A 24,227-nucleotide genomic window follows, 5' to 3' on the forward strand; every position below is an offset into this window, starting at 1 on the left:
CCGTCCCCCTATTCGGTCCGTTCGCGGGGTCGATTTAGAAGCCGAAGCCAGTCTAAAGGATGTAGTTCTCCAGGGACGTCAAAAGGTAGGAAGCGGTTGAAGTTGCGGCATTCTCCGGTTTCACCGTGTCAAGACTCGGTCTCCCACAGCTGCTCCTGCTCGATGGTTGAAGAGGCCTTACACAACTCTGCACCGCATCTCCCCGTCTTTCCAGGAGACAGGCCATTGATGGCCCAGATGAGAGAGTATTATAACTTTACCCCTCATCTTTGGGACTCCATCTTCTTCTGGAGCCCCTTTGGGCCCCAAGGAAATGAGTGGGGTTCTTTCGGAGGGTTCGACTTCAGTGATGGTTGGGCCGTCAGTCAGTGGGTTGGCAACGATCTGCAGGTATACAGTCCCTCGGTGTCTCCACCTACAGTGCCTGTTTTTGACCAGCCAACTCCGGCACTAATGTCGGCTGCATCAGTTGAAATAGTCTCTCCTCCTCCTATCTACATAGAGGCGGCGCCTTCTCGGTGTCGTTCAGCGTTGAATGCGGAGTCGAGAGTGCAGACTGAGGGAAATTTGCTGCTGTTGGTTCCTTCTCAGGTTGAGACGGGGCTTTTCTAATGGATACTTCTGTCTGTGGATTCCTCACCTTTTGAATTCCCCCTGCGCCAGCATTCCGCAGGAAAATTCTTTCCTAGCTCTCCCATGTCCATGAGGACGTCACAATAGTACGGCTCTGCTCGTAGCACCGTGTGACGTAATCGGAGCCACAAAAAGACCTAGTCGGCGTGCTGACGTCAGTTTCCTTTTTTCCGCTCAGTCTACGCTCAACGTCTTTTTTCAGGGCTCTACATTTTCATCGTGGAAAACTTTGAATATCGTAGTTTGTTTAGTATGGCTACTTCTAGGTAGACCGGGTTCAAACCCTGCAGAGAGTATGGCGGACACATGTCTATCACGGATCCGCATGATGACTGCCTGTTGTGTTTATCCTCGGACCACGACGTCGAGGAATGACACCAGTACCATCTCCGGCTGCGGCGTCGCCGATTTCAGAGGCTTCTTTGCTTCATGAAGAATCACCGGCTCCAGCGACGTCACTGGCCCCGGGAGGGTCCTCTCCAGGTCGTGTGGCTTCACCTGTGCGGGCGCCGTTCCCGGCTCCGCAGGCTCCAGTGCGACCTCAGGTGACTCCCCTACAGGAAGGTACGGATCCATATCCTCCATTTCCTGCTCCTGGGGCTGACTTCGCATTTTCTCAATGCGATGTTTGGTTTATTTACAAGAGCCTTGACTCCATCCGGCGCACCTTCAGGCCCCGTGGGTCCTCTGGCTTTCAACCTGGGTGTGCCTCAGTTCTATCCCCAGGCACCTTTTATGCCGTCGACTTCGGCTTGGCATTTCCCAGGCGCCGAGATAGTCTACTCCAGCTCCCCGGACTCCTTCAGCTGCGGAGTCTGCTCCACCTCGAATTCGATCGACGTCGATGTTCGATGTCGAGGCTCCTCCATCGAAGCCGCTGGTGTCTTCTCCGACGCTGCGTGTGGCTCCGCCGACGCCATTGCCTAAGCAGCGCTCCAGGAGAGAGGCTCAGAGATTGCTTGAGGAGGAGTGTTGGCAAGAACAGGAGGAAGGAGAAATTGTGAACTCTGTGGATGAGTTTGAAGGCCTTCAGGAAGCTAGTTGCCTACATACTTCCCCTGAGTATGACTTACCATCTGCAAGTGGATGTGTTGTACAGGACGTTGCATCTTACCATGTAGTCCTAAAGAAGGCTGATTTATTGGGCCATAAACTTCCCTCTGCTGAGATTAAGTCCAATATACCGACGGAAGTTTTAAATATTTCTTCGTCAACTTCTGAGCCCCTACTTCCATTCACAGATGCCTTAACAGATCCGATTCTGAAGGTGTGGCAGAAGCCTTTGTAGGCTCCGGCTGGATCTCGTTCTATCTCGGGAAGATACAAGCCTGCCCCCTGGTGATCCGGCTTTTTTTCTCATCGCATCCGACAAAGGAGAGTCTAGTTGTCCAAGCTTCTTGCTCAAAACAGTCTTCTAGTGCTTTTCCTACCATTTTGGGTGATAGAGACTCTAAAAAGACGGAGCAAGCTGAGAAGGTGGTGTTCTCTTCTGTGAGTATGGCTCTAAAGTCAAATAATGCAACTTGCCTTCTTGGACGATATATACATGCATTGATGGACTCTGTTGTTCAATTGGCTCCTAAGTTGCCTGAGGAGGATCATGCCAACTTCTTGGAAGTCCTTTCAGATTCGCAGGCCGCAGCACGACAAGTGATTCAGTCAGGCATGGACACTGCTGACTGTGGCTCGTGTTATGGGGTCTTCTGTGGCTACAAAGAGACAGGCATGGCTCAAGTCTTCTGGTTTTTCGGCTGATGTGCAGGCGACCTTGTTGAATTTGCCCTTTGATGGGTCAAGGCTCTTAGGTTCAAAGGCGGACTCAGCCTTGGAACGTTTCAAAGACAGTTGAGCTACTGCAAGATCTTCAGGCCTTCAGGTGCAGTCTAGAGGTTATGGGTACAAAAGATATCGGGGCTTTGCGAGATCTACTTCCTTTCGTAGCCGCCAACAATTTCAGCAGAGCCAACAGCAGAATCCCTTGTACAAATCATACAGAGGGGAGAATAAGACAGGCCTCAGGGGTGCAAATTGTCAACAGGCCTCCTCCTCCTCCACCTCCCCTCCCGCCACCATTGGTACATCAGTAAAGCAGTTCTAGATTCCCCATCTTAGAACATGTTGGTCCTGTTGGAGGTCGGGTGTCCCACTTTCTACAAGATTGGAGACTGGTCACATCAGATCGTTGGGTCTTGAATCTTGTAGAGAATGGGTACGCCCTCCCATGTTTGGATTTTCCTCCTCATTACCCTCCTCGCCAGGGTGGTTGTTCAGAAGATCACTTGCTGCTTTTGCAGCAGGAGGTTCTTACATTACTCCTAAAAGGTGCGATGGAGGTGGTTCCGGTTTCTTACTCCCGATATTTCCTGATCCCCAAAAAGGATGGTCGCTTGAGACCAATCTTGGACCTCCAGGATTTTGAACCTTTACCTCAGGCAGGAAAAGTTCAAAATGTTGACCTGGGCTCAGGTTCTCCTTGCGCTGCCACAGGAAGACTGGATGGTGTCCATCGATCTGCAGGATGCGTATCTTCCCATCCTGAAGTCGCATCGGAAGTTTCTCCGGTTCACGGTGGGATTGCAACATTACCAGTTTGCAGTTCTTCCGTTCGGTCTCACTTCCGCGCCTCAAGTCTTTACAAAGGTGATGGCGGTGGTAGCGACTCATCTCGGAAGGTATTGGGTTCCTGTTTGCCTCTTCCTGGACGACTGGCTGTTGAAAGCGGAGTCTCCAGAGTTGGTTTTGCGCCACTTGCAAGTGACAACTCAACTGTTGTTCAAGTTGGGTTTTTCGATAAATGTACTCAAATCTCACCTGATGCCTTCTCAGCGCAGCCTGTTCATAGGGGCAATACTGGACACTTCTGTGTGTCGAGCATACCCACCTCCGCAGAGGTTTCACGACACACAGGAAATGATTCCTTTATTTCACGATGGAGCGGTTGTTCCAGTCCTGAAGGTCCTTCGTCTGATCGGTCTGTTTGCTTCCTGCATTCTGTTGGTCAACCATGCGCGCTGGCATATGAGGGCGCTCCAGTGGTGCCTCCGCAGGCAGTGGTATCAGCACAACGGAGATCTCGGGGAGAACATCAGAATCTCCAGAGAAGCTGCAGCGGAGCTGTCTTGGTGAAGTGTGCAGGGCAACCTGTCTCAAGGAAAGCCCTTTCAGCCTCCTCCGCTGGTGGCCACAGTGATCACGGATGCCTCCACTCTAGGGTGGGGTGCTCATCTGGGGGATCTGGAGGTCAAAGGCCTTTGGTCTCCAGAGAAAAGGTTGCTTCACATCAACCTTCTGGAATTGCGGGCGATACGTTTGGCACTGAAGGCTTTTCTCCCTTCCCTTCGCGGTCAGCCGGTTCAGGTCCTGACGGACAACATTACTGCGATGTGGTACATCAACAAATAGGGAGGTGAAGGGTCATATCGCCTCTGTCGAGAGGCTCTGCGGCTCTGGTCCTGGGCTCAGGGCCAACGGATTTGTGTGTTTGCAAATCATCTGGCCGGTGTGTTGAACGTTCGTGCGGACAGTCTCAGTCGGCGTTACTCGGCCGTTCACAAGTGGCGGCTTCATCTGGAGGTGTCTATCACATCTTTCAGATGTGGGGATCTCCTCGGTTGGACTGGTTTGCCACTCACGAGAATGCGCACTGCCCGTTATTGTGCGGTCTCCAGTTTCCGATGCAGGGAGCTTTGGGGGATGCGTTTCAGATAGATTGGAGCTCACAACTCCTTTACGCGTTTCCTCCCATACCCTTGATTCTTCGGGTTCTGAGGAAGATTCGCCAAGACAGGGCCCAAGTTATATTGATCGCCCCGGATTGGTCAAGAAGGGTGTGGTACACAGACTTACTTCACCTCTCGTCGCACCCTCTGCTCCGTCTCCCTTTCAGGGCAGACCTCTCGCAGTCGCAGGGACGTCTGCTCCGTCTCCCTTTCAGGGCAGACCTCCTCTCGCAGTCGCAGGGACAGGTTCTACACCCCCCACCTCTAGAGCCTACAACTTCATGCCTGGTGATTGAACGGGGCAACCAGAGTTCTTTCTCTCTCCCGCCGGATATAGTGGATGTTATTTTATCATCCAGGCGACACTCCACTAAGTCTGTTTACTCTTCCAGATGGTGCAGGTTTGTTAAGTGGTGCGGAGAGAGAGACATTGACCCTTTGAAGGCCCGCTTGTCTAATATTTTGGAGTTTTCTCTTTCTTTAGCACAGCAAGGTTGTGCTGTAGCCACTTTTAAGGGCTATTTATCGGCTTTGTCGGGCTTTTTATGTTTACCGGACGTCTTTATTTAAGTCCACCATTGTCATGAGGTTCATTAAGGGCCTTACAAATAAGTATCCTCCCACACCTTTCATTATGCCTCAGTGGGATTTGAATCTCGTACTCACTTTTTTAATGGGTTCTTCGTTTGAGCCTCTTCACTCTTGCCCTTTGAGGCTTCTTTCTTTTAAAACTGTTTTCTTGATTGCCATTACCTCGGCTAGGAGGGCAAGTGAGCTTCAAGCTCTTGGTTCGAAACCTCCTTTCCTGACCATTCATGCGGATAAGTTGGTTCTAAGGACCAGGGCTGCTTTCCTTCCCAAAGTGTTTACCCCTTTTCATATGGGACAATCCATCACTTTACCAACCTTTTATCCTCCCCTCCCCCTTCCAAGGAGGAAGAGAGACTGCATAGGTTGGACACTAAGAGGGCTGTCCGCTTTTATTTGGATCGGACTAGAGATCTGAGGCTGGACGATCAGCTCTTCGTGGGCTATGTTGGGAAAGTGCACAAGAGGACGCTTTCCAGGTGGATTATCTAGTGCATCAAGATTTGCTACGGCCTGGCCAAGAAGGAACTGCCTGAAGGTATCAGAGCTCATTCCACCAGAGCTAAGTCTACTTCTGCTTTGGCTAGAGGTGTTCCTGTTCTTGATATCTGTAAGGCCGCAACTTGGGCCTCCCTCCACACCTTTGCAAAGCATTACTGCTTGGACTCTGGGGTTAGGAGGGTTGGCCATTTTGCTTGCTCTGTTTTGCAGGATTTTTTGGTCTAGTCAGGTGGACACCCTCCTCCGGGAGAGGTACGGCTTTGGGAATCTATTCAAAAGGTGAGGAATCCACAGGCAGATGTATCCATCAGAGGAACAAGTTACTTACCTTCGGTATCGCTTTTTCTGGTGGATACAATATCTGCATGTGGATTCCTCACGCTCCCACCCGCCTCCACCTGTTTCTACCAAAAATTATTTTATTTTAATAGGTCTTAATCATGTTTATATTTTAATGAGAAATGCTTATTCTGTTGCTATTTCTCTATGCCTTTCTTATTTATGCATTTGTGAATTTATATATATATGTATATATTTGATATGCTATGTGTGCATTTGAAAATGTGTTGGTCCGCCCGTTTGCCTCGGTTGCACGGGAAAAATGGGTGGAACTGACGTCAGCACGCTGACTAGGTCCTTTTGTGGCTCCGATGACGTCAGACGGTGCTGCGAGCGGAGCTGTACTATTGTGACGTCCTCGTCGACGTGTGAGAGCTAGGAAAGAATTTTCCCACGGAATGCTGGCGCAGGGTGTATTCAAAAGGTTAGGAATCCACAGACAGATATTGTATCCACCAGAAAAAGCGTTACCGAAGGTAAGTAACTTGTTCTTTCAGCCCATTTCTGATACTATTACATTGCATGTGGAGGAGAGCTGAATTGCTGCTCTTGGAAAGGCTTTGGGGTTACTTTCTCCCTCTAGTCTCGCTTCTGAGGTGACTTCTACCTTTGCAGATTTACTGAGGAGAGGGGCTACCGACCCTCTGACTGAGGTCCTTTACCAAAGACAGATGGGGAATGAGCCTTTTCTTCCGCAGTGAGGCCCTGTTTGATATTTTATTAGGAACTTGGCCCAAGCCTGAGTCAAAGGTATCGGTGGATCGGGATATCGCTCGCAGAAATTTGCCTGCACCTGGTTTGCCTCCATAGACATCGTAGCCTCGTGGTACAGGCTGCAGCATCTTCTCATGATGTGGATTCTGCGCCCAAGACTCCAGTGAAATAGGATTCTAAGAGTCAAGATGCATGTGGTGTCACATCATTGCTTCTGCCAGCTCTGCCAACACATCTTGTGTGCTGGGGTGTTTTTCCTATGCTTTGTGTGATTCTTTGCCGGATATGTGGCATTCTCTTCTGGATAACCTCCGTTCTGAGGTGGCTGGCTTGATAAGAGATGGTCAACGGGCAGCTAAGCCGTCAATTAGGTGTGGCATGGACACTACAGATTCTGTAGGTTGAACCATGGCATCTGCAGTGGAGCTACGGCATCTTGCTTGGTTAGCAGCTTCAGGTTTTTCAGAGGCTGTACAGTTGACTTTGGGTGACATGCCATTTGATGGTGCCCATCTCTTCGGGGCTCAGGCCTCCTTCTCTGTTTATATGCTATTTGGTCTATACTTGGATTGTATAGGTGAATCAAGCTCTTCCTTTGTCAAGGGTAGGCCTTGGTAGGGCAGTTTCATGTCCTCTTTTGGTGCACCAGATGGTGTTCCTGCAAGGAGCAGGTGTTTTTGTTTCAGTACCATCTTGACTTAAGGAAGTTGTGACTCTTTATTCTTTTACCTCCGAGTATGAGCTTATCGCTCAAGAGGATTGTTGAAAGAGAAGTGTCTTCCGGTTGGGAAGTTACTCTGTTCCCATGCTTCTTTGAAGCAATTCGGTATGTTAAATTTGCACGGCTTCTGTCTTTCAGCGTTTCTTATAGAGACATATTGTTGTGCCGCTTATGAGACCTGGTACATAGTTATCTGTTTTTCCGTATACTCTGATTTTTCTTGTCAGGTTAATCAGCGCAACCCTTTTTCGCTACTTAAACGGAATGCATGTTCACTGTGGATGCTGGCTTCATTGAAACATTGCGCTGGTAAGCTCCTAGTCTGATCTGTATTCTTTTGAATACTCTCACTCTTGGTTTCCTCGTATGTGTGTATATATATATATCTATATCTATATCTCCATCCCCATCCATCCATCCATCCATCCTACTGGCGGTTGCCAGTAGATAGTTAGGACCTATTTTCCATAGGAAATCCGCAACATTCTATTTGGAATAACTTTGTAGGCATCATGATAGCCGGGATGACGTTGCGGCACCTACTTAGACGCTGCCCTCGCGCGCTGACTTCTGTTCATTGTTTTTCCGCGCCAGCATGCGCAGATCCAGATAGAGCGGTACCCCCAGTCAATTTTTGACCTAGTTTTTTTGGACTTTTTGTCTCTGTTCTTTTGAGCCTTTGACTCCTGGTGTATAGGGATGCTTGTCCCCACACGATGTTGGTGACAGACCCGCACTGCGAGTGTCTCTACTGCCTGGGGCGTGACCACGACACCGCGTCGTGCCCTGACTGCCAGGCCATGGCTCAGAAAACTTTCCGGGAGCAGTCCCAAAAGTTGCTTGATGCCCGGGAGTGGGCTCTGCACCGTTCGAGGTCCGTGTCTTCGCACCTGGGTCAGGTAAGGCGAAGCACAAGAAATCGAAGAAACGTCGCTCCTCGCCTTCCCCTAGCCTGTCGCGCGGCACGGCTGAAGGTGGTGCCACTCCCGCGGAGGCTACACAGTTGCCGACGGCCTATCTGCCCTTTCCGGGTCTGTCGGCGACTCCATTCTAGCAGCAGGAATTTGTCAGCCATGGCCTGCCTCTTTGGCCCGTCGGGCCCCGCCGGCAAGCCTTTGGGCCCCGCGGGTCTGATCAGGGGTCCTCGCCCTTCTTCGCCGCCGGCTCCGGCCCGACGTAGTCGACTGCTCCGGCCTTGGTGCCGCGAGACCCCCATGGATCCCAGCCGATGTCGGTTGGCCTCGTACGATCGACATTGACGTCTACGGCACCTCCACCAGCGTCGGCCGGCTCCCTGGCCGATGCCGTCCCCGGCTTCCACCCCGACATGGAGACGGTGCCGGGCCAGTGTCGATCTACGCCGATTCCGATGCTGATGGGGAATTTCTATCCCTTTCTCCATCCTCCTCCTTCTTTTCTGCCTGCCCTGCAGGTTACGGAGGACTTGAAGGGGTATGAAGACCTCTCGCAGCCCAATGCAAGTTCGACCCGGACTGGGAAGAGTATTTGGAGGACGCAGGTGGACTGGATTTTTCTCCAGAACCTGGCACACTGTCTCCTTCTACCATGGCTACGGAGGAGGGTGGGTCTTATTCAGAGGTGTTGCGTAGGGCCGCTGAGGCTCTCCACCTCGAGCTCCCTACAGTGGCCATCTGAAAGAAACACGTTAGTTAGATTCCTCACCTTAGAATATCCCCAGGCGTCAGACTGGATCCGGAAGATTTTTCGTCAGCAATACCCCTTGCACGTCGCTAGGTGTCGTCTGCGGCTCCGCGTTCGGCGTCGTGCGCCAGAATGACGTCGTCGGAGTACTTAGACGCCGCCCTTGCGCGCTGACGTCAGTTCTTCTTTTTTCCGCGCCAGTAAGCGCAGATCCGGGAGAGCTACCCCTTTAGTCAATTTTTGACTAACTTTTTTGATCCTTTTTGATCGTGTCTCGACACCGGTGCCGGTAGGATGCCTGGGTTTAAAGCCTGTACGGACTGTAACCGATTGATGTCGGTTACGGACCATCACCGCCGGTGCCTTTACTGCTTGGGCCTCGATCACGACGCGGAGTCGTGTTCGGACTGCAAGGCCCTGACCTCGAAGGCTAGACGGGAGCGGTCCTGTAAGCTTTTCGAGATTCGCCTCTCGATCCCGGTCCAGGAGGAGGTCCAAGGATCGGTCGCGGAGCCGCAGCCGATGTCACCATCGGTCGTCGGGATCCAAGTCTTCGGGTAAGTCGAAGCATTCCAAGAAGTCCAAGAGGCGACTCCGCTCTTAGGACTCCCCTCGCCGGTCGCGCGACTCGGCTGAGGGTCAGGGTGGTTCCACCCCCGCGGCTCCGGCGGAGCCGCAGGCGCCGCGCACGTCCCCATACCCTCCGGTCCCTGGGACTAACGCGACGCCGGCGGAAGTCAGTGCCTTCCTCTCGGCCATGAGGGACCTGGCTCCGCCGTCGGTGCCCGCTGGTGCGCCTTCGGGCCCGCGGACCCGACTGGGCTGCCTTGCCTGCCGGTGGCTCCGGCGCCGTTGACGGCTCCGGCCTCGACGCCGCAAGCGCCCGAGGGACCCGCTCTCGAGTCCCTGTCGACGCCGGTCGACCTAGTCACGCCTCCTCCGCCGGCGTCGACACCGGTACCACCCCCGACGTCGACTCCGCTCGACGTCGGGCCCCAGTTCAGTCCCACTCCGGGCCCGGCGCCGGTCCGGCGTCGATGGACGCCGAGATCGGCGCCGCTAGAGGCACATTGTCTACCGCCCGGCTCCGTTACTTTCTCCTCTATACCAGGAGTCGGATGATGGGGACAACTGGGAGGGATCCGAGGATCCTATGGCCGCTCAGGCTCAACTGTCCCAGGACTGGGCAGATGAACTGGGGGAGGCCAGTGGCCTGGATACCTCTCCAGACACTGGATTTGTCTCTCCTCCGACTGTGGCTTCGGAGGAGGGCGCTGCTTTCTCTGTGGTGCTGCGCAAGGCGGCCGCAGCCCTTGGGCTCGAGCTGCCTGCCGTGGCTGTGAGGACTAACGTCCTTACTGAGGTGCTTCAGTCTGCAGCAAGCTCCACTGAGCCTCAGCTGCAATTCAATGAGGCCCTCATTGACGTTCTGCAGGGCACCTGGTCCAAGCCCTCCACAGTTCCTCCTGTGGACAGGAATGTCGCCAGGCGCCACCGCCCTGCTCCGGGCGACCCCAGTTTTCTGTCCCAACACCCTACCCCTGAGAGCCTGGTTATCCAGGCCTCCACCTCCCAATCCTCTTTCCCGACCGCCCCGCCGGACCGGGATTCCAAGAGACTGGAACAGTTTGGCAAGAAGCTGTTCTCCTCCCTTAGTCTGGGCCTGCGGTCTTTGAACACCGCTTGTCTCTTGGACCGTTATTCCCACTCTCTTTGGGATGCGGTGGAGGACGCGCTGCCCCTGTGTCCGGAGGAGGTCCGGACACGACTTACCCAGGCTCTGGCCGATGGGAGGGATGCCGCGCGACATGCTATACGTTGTGGGCTTGACACCACGGACTCGCTGGGTAGGGCCATTTCTACCACAGTGGCGCTTAGACGTCACGCCTGGCTGCGGTCCACGTCATTTTCGGGCGATGTCCAGAGCACTCTCATGGACATGCCGTTTGATGGCACTCGCCTGTTTGGCGAGAAAGCGGACAGTGCGCTGAACCGCTTTAAGGACTCCCGGGCTACGGCCAAGTCCTTGGGCCTCTCGGCCCCGCGGTCGCAATCTTCCGCCTTTCGCCCCTTTCGTGGCCAAGGAAGGGGTGCCTCCTCACGTGCGCCTAGCCACCAGCCGCAGAACCAACCTGCGCGCGGACGTGGTTTCCGCAGAGGCGGTTCTGGAGGACGACGAGGTCAGCCCACATCCACCCCGGCAGCATCCGCCTCAAAGCCTTCCTAGTCCGAGCTTTCAGGCCCATTCCACGCCAGTGGGCGGCAGAGTTCGCCATCACCTGCTCCACTGGCGGTCCATCACATCGGACAGGTGGGTGCTGCAAATCGTCCGAAGGGGCTACTCCCTCCCCTTCGAGACGACCCCTCCAGCCATGCCACCGCAGCACCACCGTATCTCGGCGGTTCATTTGAATCTTCTCCACAAGGAAGTTTCGGCCCTCTTGGCCAATGGGGCCGTCGAGCGCGTTCCGAGCCCAGAAGTAGGTCGTGGTTGTTATTCCCACTACTTTCTGGTTCCCAAGAAGGGCAAAGGGGGCCTACGCCCTATCTTGGACCTCCGGAACGTCAATGCCTTCCTCCGGAAGGAAAGGTTCAAGATGTTGAATTTGGCTCAGGTTCTAGCTGCCCTAGACCCCGGAGACTGGATGGTAGCGTTGGACTTGCAGGACGCATATTTCCACATCCCCGTCCTGCCGGCCCACCGGCGTTACCTGCGGTTCACGGTGGGCCAAGAGCACTTTCAGTTTACCGTGCTCCCCTTCGGCCTCACCAGTGCCCCTCGGGTGTTCACGAAAGTGATGGCGGTGGTCGCAGCTCATCTGCGCAGATCAGGGGTTCCAGTCTTCCCCTATCTCGACGACTGGTTGTTGAAGGCGGGCTCGCCCCAGGCAGTCGTCTCCCACCTCCAGACTACGGCGGATCTCCTGCATTTGCTGGGGTTTTCCATCAACGTGCCGAAGTCACACCTGAGTCCCTCTCAGAAGCTTTTTTTCATCGGAGCGGTTCTCGATTCGGCGCAGTTCCGGGTCTATCCACCGGAACAGCGGGTCCGGGATATACAGGCCCTGATTCCCATCTTTCGGCCTCTATCCTGGGTTTCGGTCAGGCTAGTGTTGCGGCTTCTGGGGCTGATGGCCTCCTGCATCCTCCTAGTGCATCACGCCAGGCGGCGCATGCGGGCTCTGCAGTGGGACCTGAAGTTTCAGTGGGCCCAGCATCACGGCAACCTGTCCGACCATGTCTTGATCTCGGAGGGCACTGCACAGCAGTTGCAGTGGTGGCTCACGGACCGCGATTGGATCATGGGCAGAAGCCTCTCCCTTCCCAAACCGGAGCATGTCGTAGTGACGGATGCGTCCCTCCTGGGATGGGGTGGCCATATGGGAGAGGCGGAGATCAGAGGCCTCTGGTCTCCGGCGGAGTCTCGTCTCCACATCAACCTGTTGGAGTTGAGAGCGATCCGACTTGCACTGAAAGCCTTCCTTCCCTCTGTCCGGGGAAGTGTCGTGCAGGTGTTCACGGACAACACCACCGCCATGTGGTATTGCAACAAACAGGGTGGGGTGGGGTCGTGGACCCTTTGTCGCCCTGCGCCTCTGGACGTGGCTGGAACACCAGGGCGTCACCCTAGTGGTTCAACATCTGGTGGGCTCTCTGAACGCCAGAGCAGACGAACTCAGCCGCCGGTGCATGATGGATCACGAATGGCGTCTGAGCTCCGAAGTGGCGCAAGGTCTCTTTCAGCAGTGGGGAGAGCCTTGGTTAGATCTATTCGCCACCGAAGAGAACGCGCAATGTCAGCAGTTCTGCGCGTTGGAATTTCCAAGGCGGCACTCGCTCGGCGACGCTTTTCGTCACGAGTGGAGTTGCGGTCTGTTGTACGCCTTTCCGCCTATACCACTTCTGCCCAGAGTGCTGAAGAAGATCAGGCACGACCGGGCCCAAGTCATCTTGGTGGCTCCGGATTGGGCACGAAGGTACTGGTATCCCGAGCTACTCAGTATGTTGACCGATCCTCTGATGCGTCTGCCCCTTCGGGAGGATCTTCTGTCGCAGCAACAGGGGACGATCCTCCACCCGAACCTGTCCAGCCTCCACCTCCATGCGTGGAGATTGAGCGGCGACAGTTGATGCCATTTAACTTGCCTCCTGAAGTCTGTGATATCATTCTGGCAGCCAGGCGTCCCTCCACAAAGTCGGTATACGCCTGCCGGTGGAACAAATTTGTGGCATGGTGCACAGCAAAGGCTGTGGATCCCCTTTCCGCCCCTCTTTCTGAGGTTCTCCTTTTTCTTCTTTCTTTGGCCCGGTAGGGCTCTGCCCTGGGCACCCTGAAAGGTTATCTTGCTGCCATCTCTGCCTTCTTGCGGCTTCCTGATCAGCCTTCTCTTTTCAAGTCCCCTGTGGTTACACGCTTTCTAAAAGGCATTACTCACACGTTCCCTCCTGTCCCTTTTGTAATGCCTCAGTGGGACTTGAATCTTGTTCTCACTTTTCTAATGTGCGCTCTCTTTGAGCCTCTTCATAATTGTCCTCTTCGTCTGCTGACGCTTAAGACTGCTTTCCTGGTAGCAATCACCTCGGCTAGACGGGTGAGTGAGCTCCAGGCTCTATCTTCTAAGCCTCCTTTTCTTTCTGTCCATCCAGACAAGGTTGTCCTCCGGACTTGTCCTTCCTTTATTCTGAAAGTGGTGACTGCCTTTCACATCGGGCAGTCTGTCACGTTGCCCACCTTTCCGCATCCTTCGAAGGAGGAAGAGGCTCCACCGTCTGGACCCAAAACGGGTGCTGTCCTTTTATTTGGACCGCACCAAACAGTTCCGGGTGGACGAACAACTCTTTGTTGGCTACGTGGGCGCTGATAAGGGGCGGGCGGTACACAAGCGAACCATCTCGCGGTGGGTCGTATTGTGTATAAAAACTTGTTACTCCTTGGCTAAAAAGTATCCTCCTGTAGGGCTGAGGGCCCATTCCACCCGGGCCACAGCGGCGACGACTCCCCTGGGCGTCCCCTTGCAGGACATCTGTCAGGCAGCAACGTGGGCCTCGCTGCACACGTTTGCCAAGCATTATTGCCTGGACAGCCAAGTCCGGAGAGATGGCTTCTTTGGCCGTTCTGTTCTCCAGGACTTTCTAGAGTGATCTTGGTTCGCAGACCTATCACCGGGGTTGGTATTGCTGGGGTATCTATTCTAAGGTGAGGAATCTAACTAACGTGTTTCTTTCAGATGAACAAGTTATTTACCTTCGGTAACGATGTATCTGTAAGAAACATTAGTTAGTTAGATTCCTCACCGATCCACCCTTCCTCCCCGTTCTGCGAACCGACATCTAGGGTTAAGGTTATCCTTTTCAGGGCCCTAGACTTTTTGGCACCAGTGTCGGTCTCTTGCATGACTGCATTCCAGGCGCGGAAAGCTGTGTACAAGAACTGACGTCAGCGCGCGAGGGCGGCGTCCAAGTACTCCGACGTCATTCCGGCGCATGATGCCGATGACGGACGTGGAGCCGCAGACGACGCCTAGCAACGTGCAAGGGGTATTGCTGACGAAAAATCTTTCCGGATCCAGTCTGACGCCTGGGGATATTGTAAGGTGAGGAATCTAACTAACTAATGTTTCTTACAGATATATCGTTACCGAAGGTAAGTAACTTGTTCGCCAGTGCCGACATCGCTGGAAGAAGTACAGCAACCTGTGGTATTTTCAGACTGCGAGCTGGGTTTGTCTCGATCGAGGCCGAGCCCTGATCCTACTGGAGCACAGTTTATAGCCAACCCTTCTGACTCCTATACCTTGTTGTTACATCACAGCAGAACTCATACTTTAGCTCAGATTCTGACAACTACTATGATAAGGGAGGCAAATTCGCCCCACAAACGACCAGGACAATGGTTATGCTGAATTACAGGATGTCGGTGGTCTGGGCACATCCTCAGACACTGGACTTGTCTTCCCACCTGGTCCTGCCTCAGAGGAAAGTGCATCTTTTGCTATAGTTATGCATAAGGCTGCAGTGGTCTTTGGCCTGCAATTCCCTACAGTGAAGGTAAAAATAAAGTTCTGACGGTTTCTTCAGCCTGGCAAGGATCTTACTGAACCTCTTACTGTTTAACAAAGTCTTAATGGATACCCACTTGGGCAACGCCATGCTCTGTGCCCCCAGTTAACAAGCAAGCATCTTGCTACCACAGACCGGCACCAGGCGATCCTGGCTTCTTGACCCAACACCCTATAAAAAATAGTCCTGTTGCCCAGACATGGCACCAGACCAGTCAACCCTAATGCCTTTCCTACGACTTTTCCTGACTGCGAGTTTAAACACATGAAGACGTTTGGTAAGCACATGTTCCCTTCTGCTAGTCTTGCTTTGTGCTCAGTAAATGTCAGCTGTCTCCTGGGTGTAGGAGAGTAGGGTCTGCTTTCTATGTTCACCCCCACTTTTTGCTTTTGCTTCACTGGTTTTCGACCCACAGCCCAGCTGTTCTCTCTCTGTATTCATACTATGTACTTTAGGTGCATAACCCAATTGGTTAGGATCACCTTATTGGCCCCTGTACAGTCTACCTTAGGTACCCAGGGCATAGGTGTACCCTAGGCCTACCAGGGGCTGCAGCATGTATTATGCCACCCCTGGCCTGGCCTTCCATTTTGACACAACTGGCTGATCACTCAGCTGGGGCAAGGTCGTGTAATCACTCCTTGCTTAGGTGTAGTATTCCTATACCTAACTTATATATAGACACATGTGTACCTATCAGTCACTCCTATGGCAGGCCTTAACAATCCTGGAGGCAGAGTGCTTGGTAACATGTGAGATGGTGCTCTAGCATGAGCTGAGCCTGTCTGCAGCTTTCGGAACCTTGTCCTTATAGCTGTTCTATGATATAGCCTACCATATACTCTTAAAGTGCCTTATAATCTTAAACGGTTATGGTAACTATGGTTTGGCTTTATCAAAACATGTCGTGTAAGGTGTCTAACACTTTGGAATAATACCCCCATACCATTTCTGGCCATGAGGATATTATTCCTCCCTTCTAGAGGGACAAGACATGTTGAAACCTACTTACCCGGTTAAAGTTAACCAGAGCCCCAGCATCACAAAATGGATGCTGCTGCCACAGACACAAGTCTGACCTCCTGCTGCTGGGAGTCCTTCCAGCAAGGGAGGCTTGGATAATAGGTTTCCTGGCTGGGGAGGTGCGAGCACCACCCTAGACAGGATTTAATGTATTGGGGCAGGGAGAGTTGAATGAAACTAGACACTGCCTGGGGCACACAAGGTGTCCCATGCATAGTCCAGTTCAAACCGGCGCTGGGGCACTCCAGCCCCAGCTCTGGCGCGAAACTGGATAAAGGAAAGGGGGTGTAACCACTCGCCTTCCTGGTCCCACCCATAGGAGGGACCTTGCAGGTAGCCCAGCCCACTAGCCCAGTATATCAGTAGGTAGCTGAGCCCTGCTAAATTAGATTAACCTGAATCTGCAACTTGTACAGAAACTCTGGACCTTCGACATTCGACCTCAGGAAGAAGACTGAAGAAATCTCCCTTGTTGCCACCCTGGGCAACCAGGCACCATCCAGCGACCGCTGCTTGCTTTGCGACTGATCCTACAAGGGACGACTGCAGAGACTGACCAGCGCCGAGACTTCCAGACACCTCTGACCCAGATCCACATCTACAGCGAAGCTGAGACCCGTGGAGGCGACGAGGGACGTGGGTCCGGCGACTTGGGAAAAGTGGCTAGTACCTGACTAGCGCGACTTCCGAGTCTCTCTCGAGGATGTGCTTGGGGAATTGAGAAGCCCCCATCCCGAGCACCATCTGCAAAGAAGACCAGCTCCCCACACTTCACGTGTTCTGCGTGGGACCCTTCTGCACCTGAGTTGCTCGACATGTTGTCCGGTTGCTGGCCCGTTGGCTAGTGACTTCTGCGATGACGAACCTTTGTTTTCACCTTGCTGGTCCGGCTCCTCCAGACTGGCACCCGCTCCTCTGTGAAAGAGAAGCACCCCAGACCTTCCTGGTCTGCACCAGAAGCAAGTCCTCCATCCTGCGTGGGTTCCGCTTGCCAAGGCTTGTTGGGTCCTGACTCGACTTCGACGCCGCCGACAGCAAGAGCCTTCGTGGGACAGCTCACCTCCTGGTCCTGGTCGTCCTCGACGCCTCCTGGTACCCGTGACTGCTGCGACAAGCTTCACCTCTTCAACTGCATCTTCACGGCATCGCCTGGTTCCTTCCTGGCTCCTGGCTGGTGACCTAGACTCTGTCCCCTCTGCTTGCAGGTTCCTTCCTTCTTGATCCCATCCTTGGGATCCACCGGACACTCTTCACTGACTGCCTGTCAGCAACTTTCCTTCAGGCATCCATAGGAGTCAACGACGAAACCCGACGCAAGTTCACACCTATGCACCCGCAGCCCGTGGGCTAGGTAACTTGAGCATGTCGGTGCTCACAAGGGCATTGACTATCCAAGGGTTTAGTTTCCGAGTCTCGACTTCCTAGCTATACCAGAAGTGTCCTAAAACTGTTAATTTCTAATAACTTCCATTTCTATCGACTTTTACGCATTACGCGTGAGTGTTTCCACTCTGCACCTGAATCCCGTGGGCCTCCCACTTCCTAACTGTTGGTAGTATAGTGTAGCCCCAGCGATTCCCTAGGCCGAGGCCTATCCTGTGTTCGTGACAGTGGTTCTTATACCACTTACTTAGTATATGGTTGGCGTGGCCCCTAGGGCCTAACTGGATTACTTACCTGTGTGACTTAATGTATGCTTAAATAAGACTGTGTTGTACTTACCTCGAATCTCATAAAGAGTGCTGAGGGTTTGACTAGAATAAATACATTCTATTTTTATATATATCTGTTGTGGTGTCCTTTCATTTGGTATTCAAGGGATTACATATGGTATCACAGCTGGCTTCACATGCCATTCAGAGTTTAGCCTAAGACTGCTCTTGTCCATGCTACCACTAGGATAGCTGGTCTATAAGGTTGACTTTACAACCAATCACCATAAGGGTTGTTTGGACTGATACAAGGTGTACACTAGAATTAGTGACATCATATATCAGGCCAACTTCTCACACTGGGCTGCTACTGTCCTCCTTTATTTTTTTTTTTCTTTTCTTTTTTTTTTCATTTTTAAAAACCTTTATTTAAACATTACGGTACACAGCAAAGAGCCTACAACCCTGCGGGCCGGCCGCGGAGAACACAGTTGGAATTATGTCGGATCACAGAGCCCTGTGCCGTCAACCCGGAGGTACGGCGGCGTTGAGGAATGCAAGTGTACCAAGAGGTAAAGAAGAATGTTGCAGGTCTCAGTATTACATCAAACAACCACAAATTAAAGGCATGATGCCCTAGGAGGCATAAGGTGCCGAACCGTCCAACTCTTCCCCCCCCCCCCCCCCCAAACACCGGTCAACACTGCGCTATCGTGTGTGCCCCTGGCTCAGGCCAGCAACCCTCCCCCCCCCCTCCCAGCTCCCCAAGCAGCAATGGCAGGCGTCTAGACATCCCCGGGTTCTTCCTGCACAATGGAAGGAGGCTCGCAAATGCCCCCCCTAAAATCATTCCACTTGGACCACACCTCAACCCACTTGCGAGGGCACCCTCTCGCCACATATACTGTCCTTTCCTGCAGCATGCACCAGTCCATGTCGTCGGTCCAGTCTGACAGCTTCGGTGGAACAGCGCTGCCCCAGAGCCTGGCAATGTTCCTCTTTGCTATCATTTGCCCGAGTGTCACCCAGAGCCTCCCCTTTGGCGGCAGGTCAGTTGGTTCCCAAATATTGAGGAGGCATCTCTTGGCCTCTGGGCGAATCTCCACCTCCCACACCTCCTCCATATTCCGCACCACCCTCCTCCAGTACCTCTGTATCTTCGGGCAGTCCCATAGCACGTGAAAAAAGGTGCCATCGCCTCCACACCCCCTCCTACATAGCGTTGTGTCCGCCCTACCCATCATATGTAGTCTCGTGCAAGAGATAGACTCTGTGTAGGATCTTCAATTGGATAAGCCGCAATCGGGCCGATATCGCGACCTCACGTGGAGAAGCCAAAGCATGCAGCCACTCCTTGTCATCTATCTCTAGCCCTTCAGCGACCCACTTTTCTTTAAGGGGAAGAAGCAAATCTGGGGGGTTATTAATAAGTTTTTTGTAAGTGAGGGATATGGCGTGTTCCGCGAGGAGTCCATCCAGCAATCTATCTTCGAGCGGGGAGGCTGGTGGCAGCTTGGCCTCCGGTGGGATATTCGCCTGTAAGGAGTGACGCACCTGCAAGTATCTAAAATATTCGGCATCTGCCAGCTCGTATGCGTCCTGCATTTGGGCGAATGTGCGGATCCCGGCAGGTCCCCAGATGTCTTTAATTTGAGAGATGCCGATCAGATCCCAGTTGCGGAATCCTTTGGTGCGCCGCAGATTTCCCAACGCTTCTGAGGCCCACAGTGGCGTGGCCATCGTGAGGACTCCGGACCATCCGAGCTTCTTCTGGGCGATGTGCCACAGCTGTACCGAATGGAATGTCGGGCCTGTGAGTCTGCGCACACCCCGTCTAGAGTAGAGTGCTATTTCATAGTTCCCCCCCCGGGAAGCAGCCATCTATCCATGCCGTAAGCCGGGTCGTTCCCGTCCCCGTACGTCCCTTGGTTAATCGCGGACAGGTGGGCCGCCCAGTAGTATTTACGGATGTCGGGGAGAGCGAATCCACCATCGTACCACCCCAGCGTGAGTTTGGCTAGCGAGATTCGGGGCTGCCCGGCCCAGAGGAGGTCGCGCAGCGCAGCTTCGATTGCTAGGAAGTAACTGTTCGGAACCAGGTGTGGGTAGTTTTGTAGCGCGTAGAGAAAACGCGGGCGCGAGAGCATCTTAAATAAGGCTGCCCTGCCCAGCAATGACAGGGGCAGATTCTGCCAGGATTTCGCCTCCCGTTGAAGCCGGAGCAGCGGCGGCTTGAGATTGTGCTCGTACAGCAGAGCCTTATCAACAGTAATGTACACTCCGAGGTACTTAAACCCGTCCTCCGCCACCCGAATAGGGCAAGTGTCAGGAAGTCTGGGAGGGTCCCCACGGAGGACGTAGAGATGCGATTTGGCCCAGTTGACTCTGAAGCCAGAATTGCGCCCAAAACTATTCAGTATGTTCAGCGCCGAGATCAGCGACCCACGCGGCTTCGAGAGGTAAAGAAGTATGTCATCGGCATAGAGGGATATCTTATCCTCCCACCCCTCTGCCCATGTTATGCCCTGCACGGTGGCAACCTGTCGTATCCAGGCCGCAAGCGGTTCGAGGGAGAGGGGGAATAGAAGGGGGGACAGGGGACAGCCCTGTCGAGTTCCTCTGGCCAGCGTGAAGACTTCAGACACCTTATTGTTTACCAGCACCTGCGCCAGGGGTTCCGCATACAGTAATCGCACCCAAGCGATAAACTGGGCTCCAAAGCCCAGCTTGCGCAGGACTGCGAACATGTATGGCCACTCTAGGGTGTCGAAGGCCATGGTGGCATCCAACGAGACCACCACCGCGTCCTCTCGTAGACTGTGGCACTGCCCGAGCACCCCATGCAGTCTCCTAATATTTAGGGCCGTGTTTCGGTGAGGCATGAATCCCGATTGGTCAGGGTGGATTAGCGACGAAAGCACCGGCTTAAGCCTATTGGCCAGCGTCTTGGCCAGTATCTTAGGTTCCGCGTTCAGGAGCGAAATGGGCCTGTATGATGCGCAGGAGTCTCTGGGTTTGCCCTCTTTCGGGATTGCCACTATGGTCGCTAAGCGCTGGTCCCGGGGCAGCAGCCCTACTGCTTTACTTCGGTTGAACATGAGTTTGAGGTGCTTACTAGTGACGTCCGGCTGGAGTTTGTAGATCTCTATGGGTATGCCATTCGGACCGAGCGCCTTACCAGGACGGAGGTCTCCTATCGCTCGCTGGAGCTCAGCCTCGGTGAGCGGGCTATCAAGAACCTCCCGATCTGCGTCCGAAAGAGTGGGCAAGCGTATGTCTGCGAGGAGGTCCATGGAGTCCTCCTCCGGCCGGTCCGACTCTCGCCTGTAAACCTGCTGGTAATAGTCGGCGAACTGTTGTACTATTTCCCGGGGTTCCGTGAGCACTCTCCCCGATTCAGTGTGCAACTCCGGCACCACCCTGCTGGCCTGTTGTTTCCTCTCAAGCCAGGCAATAAGTTTCCCGGCTTTATCACCTTGATCATATATTCTACCAATTCTATGCCGAGCCACCGTCTGGGCTTCCTGGGTCACCAGCGCTTTGTACTCCGCCGCCTTTAGCTGCATCGCGTGCCTGAGCTCCCGGTCGCCGCTGGTCGTTGCCTCCCTTTCTAGTTCCTCAAGCTGCTCCTCCAGCGCTGTGGTCTGCTGGCTGCGTTCCCGCCGCCGAGCCGCGATAGCCGATAGCGACTCGCCCCGCACCACAGTTTTAAACGCCTCCCACAGGGTGACAGGGGAGCCGACCGACCCATCATTTTCTGTGAAATAGTGCGAGATGGAGGTGGATATGTGTTTCCTAGTGACCTCGTGTTTCAAGTGCCAAGGATTAATTGGCGCAGTGCAGCCCTCCCGTCTACTCCCAAATACAATATGTACAAGGACCGGTGAATGTTCAGAAATGCCTCTAGGGAGGAATTCGGCCTCCAGTACCGCCATGTCGTGTTGGAGCAGGGTGAGGATGTAGTCCAGCCGTGAGAAGGAGTGGTGCGCCCCGGAGAAGAAACTAAAGTTACTTTCGGTGGGGTGGAGTAGGCGCCAAACGTCCGTAAGCCCAAAGGACTCGAAAGTCCGGCAGCCACCTTTGCCCCTGGGGCAGGTCTCTAGGTGGCAGCCTGTCTTGGGCTCCCGACGCCACCGCGTTCAAGTCCCCTCCCAGCACGAGCCGACCCTCAGGTAGCGAAAGGAGGAATGAGCCCAGGTCTGCGAAGGCCCGGGCCTGTAGGCCTGGGGGGATATAAACTGAAAGAACATTAAGCGTCCGGCCCTCCCAACGCCCCGACACAGCCGTGAAGCGGCCCTGCGGGTCGGTCTTGGTGATATCCACATGAAGTGGCAGCGAGCGTCGCAGGAGTATACCCACTCCTCGCGATCCAGTGGTGAAACCTGAGTGTGCTGCTAGACTGTAGCCATATCTATTCAGGGCATGACAGACATTCCCCAGCAAGTGTGTTTCTTGCAAAAGCACCACATCTGGCTGGTGTCGTTTGAGAAACTGCAAAACTATAGTACGCTTAAGTCTGTCCCCCATACCATTGACGTTCCAACTGAGGATCTTCAAGCTTTTTTCCCACCTCCTAGCCATAGCTGTGTCTTACAAGGGTGCCTTGTCCCACCACCCGGGCATCAGTTGTGTGGACATATTTTGTGTGACCGTAAAGGATCCCCAACTCCCACCCCTCCCTGGGTCCCACCCCGCAATGACAAACCATACAAAATACAACAAACCCAGTAAACCGGATGATCAACTCCCTCCCTCCCGAAGCTGGCCCCGACCTCCCTGCCCCCCCGTCCCAAAACAATCCCCCCCACCCTGCCCCCTGCTCCGTGGGTCTTGAACTACCCACCACCCCAATTAGCAGAGCGCCTGTCGCCCCACCCCACCCCGGTGAACCCACCGAGAAACTCAACTTGGGAAGTTCGTGGGCTAGTCCCCTTCGGTCGCCCGTCCGTGGTGTCCCAGTTCGTTCAGCCCCTCTGTCCCGGAGCCACCCACACATTGAAGCCAACCGTAGAGGTAGTGAGGCGGCCAGTGTACCCCAGAGTTAACTAATCTCAAAGTAAAGGCACGTGTGGTATACTTTACTGTCCGACGTCTTGTCAGCGCTATCTCTCGTGGTCTCAGCGCGGCGTCCCCTCTCTGGACGAGCCCCAACGGGGACTGTTGGACCTGGAACGCCAGGACCGCTGACTTCAGTGGAACACCAACGGCCCTGGCGGAGCTCCGGGATCAGGCGGCCATTCACCACGGCGCCTAGCCACGCCCAACTGTCCTCCTTTATTGAATGTGGTTTGTCAAAACCTGCCTGCAGTTCTGGAGGACCTACAGGCATCTTTAGCCCAAACCATACAGAACCGCTTGGATGCGGCGAAAATCTTTATTAGATCTTTCTGTGACTCAACTGACTGCTTGGGCCAGCCAATGAACATGAGTGTGGTGTTCCGACTCCACATCTGGGTTAGGTTTGAGGCTTTTCCAGGGGTGTCCAGGTATCTTTAATGGACATGCCTCTTTTGTGAGAGAGTGGACTCATCCCTGTCCTGATTTAAGGGAAGGCATGCCACAATGCTTTTCTTGGGGCTGTCTGACAGTTTGGGGGGGATGTTGTAGGGGTATTTATGTACAAATGCTGTGCGCTCATAATAGAAAATGGCGGTATTGCTGGGTGCAGAAACATTCAGTTTCCATGATTTTTCTTTCCATTGATTTCCAGCTCGGTGTAGGGAAATATTCAACTGTAAAGCAAGTCTGTGTCTAAAACGTCTGGTCAACAACTTATTCTTCACAGCCCATTTCCTCCTTTCAAATTATTAGGAAAGGGGAGTGATTGGATTTTGTTAACATGTTTCTTGGAACAGAAATTGCAAGGATACCTGAAATGTTTACTGTGTTTCATCATTCCCATATCCTCATAGGAGCTATACGGAAGCAGCTGGCGGCCTTCCTGGAAGGCTTCTATGAAATCATCCCCAAGCGCCTAATCTCGATCTTCACGGAGCAGGAGCTGGAACTGCTCATCTCTGGCCTTCCTACGATAGACATAGATGATCTGAAGTCAAACACAGAGTACCACAAGTATCAGTCCAACTCCATTCAGGTGAGAGTAAGCTGCCCAAGAGTCTTGGTATTGTGGGTGGAAGGGCTGCTGTTGGGGAAGAATGGTACGGTTCTCCGCTGTGAAGGTGGGCCTCTTCCTCATGTCTGTTTTTTTTACTGTGCCGACAGATCCAGTGGTTCTGGAGAGCTTTGCGCTCCTTTGACCAAGCCGACCGGGCTAAGTTTCTTCAGTTTGTGACTGGAACGTCTAAGGTCCCCTTGCAGGGCTTTGCGGCGCTTGAAGGGATGAACGGCATCCAGAAGTTCCAGATCCACAGAGATGACCGGTCAACAGAGAGATTGCCTTCTGCTCACACCTGGTACGATCAGACTACATTCTGACATGCTCTGCTTCTCATTTAGAATCTGTGAACCGCATGACTTCTGCTCTGTCATTCCTTTGCCCCAGCCACTGGATGTTTTCTGTTTTTAGATCTGCTCACATTCTGTATTGCAAACCTCCTTCAGACCTGTATTCCACTGTCAATAGAACATTTTTTTTTCCATCTTAGTTTCTTAGCT

General features: G+C 53.5%; 1 protein-coding gene across 5 annotated transcripts in view; it reads left to right on the plus strand.

Annotated features, from left to right (window-relative positions):
* The window catches only part of HUWE1 (HECT, UBA and WWE domain containing E3 ubiquitin protein ligase 1), a 1,878,220-nt gene that overhangs the window by 1,842,921 nt on the left and 11,072 nt on the right, over positions 1–24,227 (plus strand). For all 5 annotated transcript variants that reach the window (XM_085629865.1, XM_085629862.1, XM_085629866.1 and 2 more), the window contains 2 exons: positions 23,525–23,706; positions 23,835–24,025. In XM_085629865.1, coding sequence (XP_085485991.1) covers positions 23,525–23,706; positions 23,835–24,025 — 373 coding nt within the window. The remainder of the gene's footprint in view (positions 1–23,524; positions 23,707–23,834; positions 24,026–24,227) is intronic.

The sequence above is a fragment of the Triturus cristatus genome, chromosome 10 (assembly GCF_964204655.1).
Source record: "Triturus cristatus chromosome 10, aTriCri1.1, whole genome shotgun sequence".
NCBI classification, from domain to species: domain Eukaryota; kingdom Metazoa; phylum Chordata; class Amphibia; order Caudata; family Salamandridae; genus Triturus; species Triturus cristatus.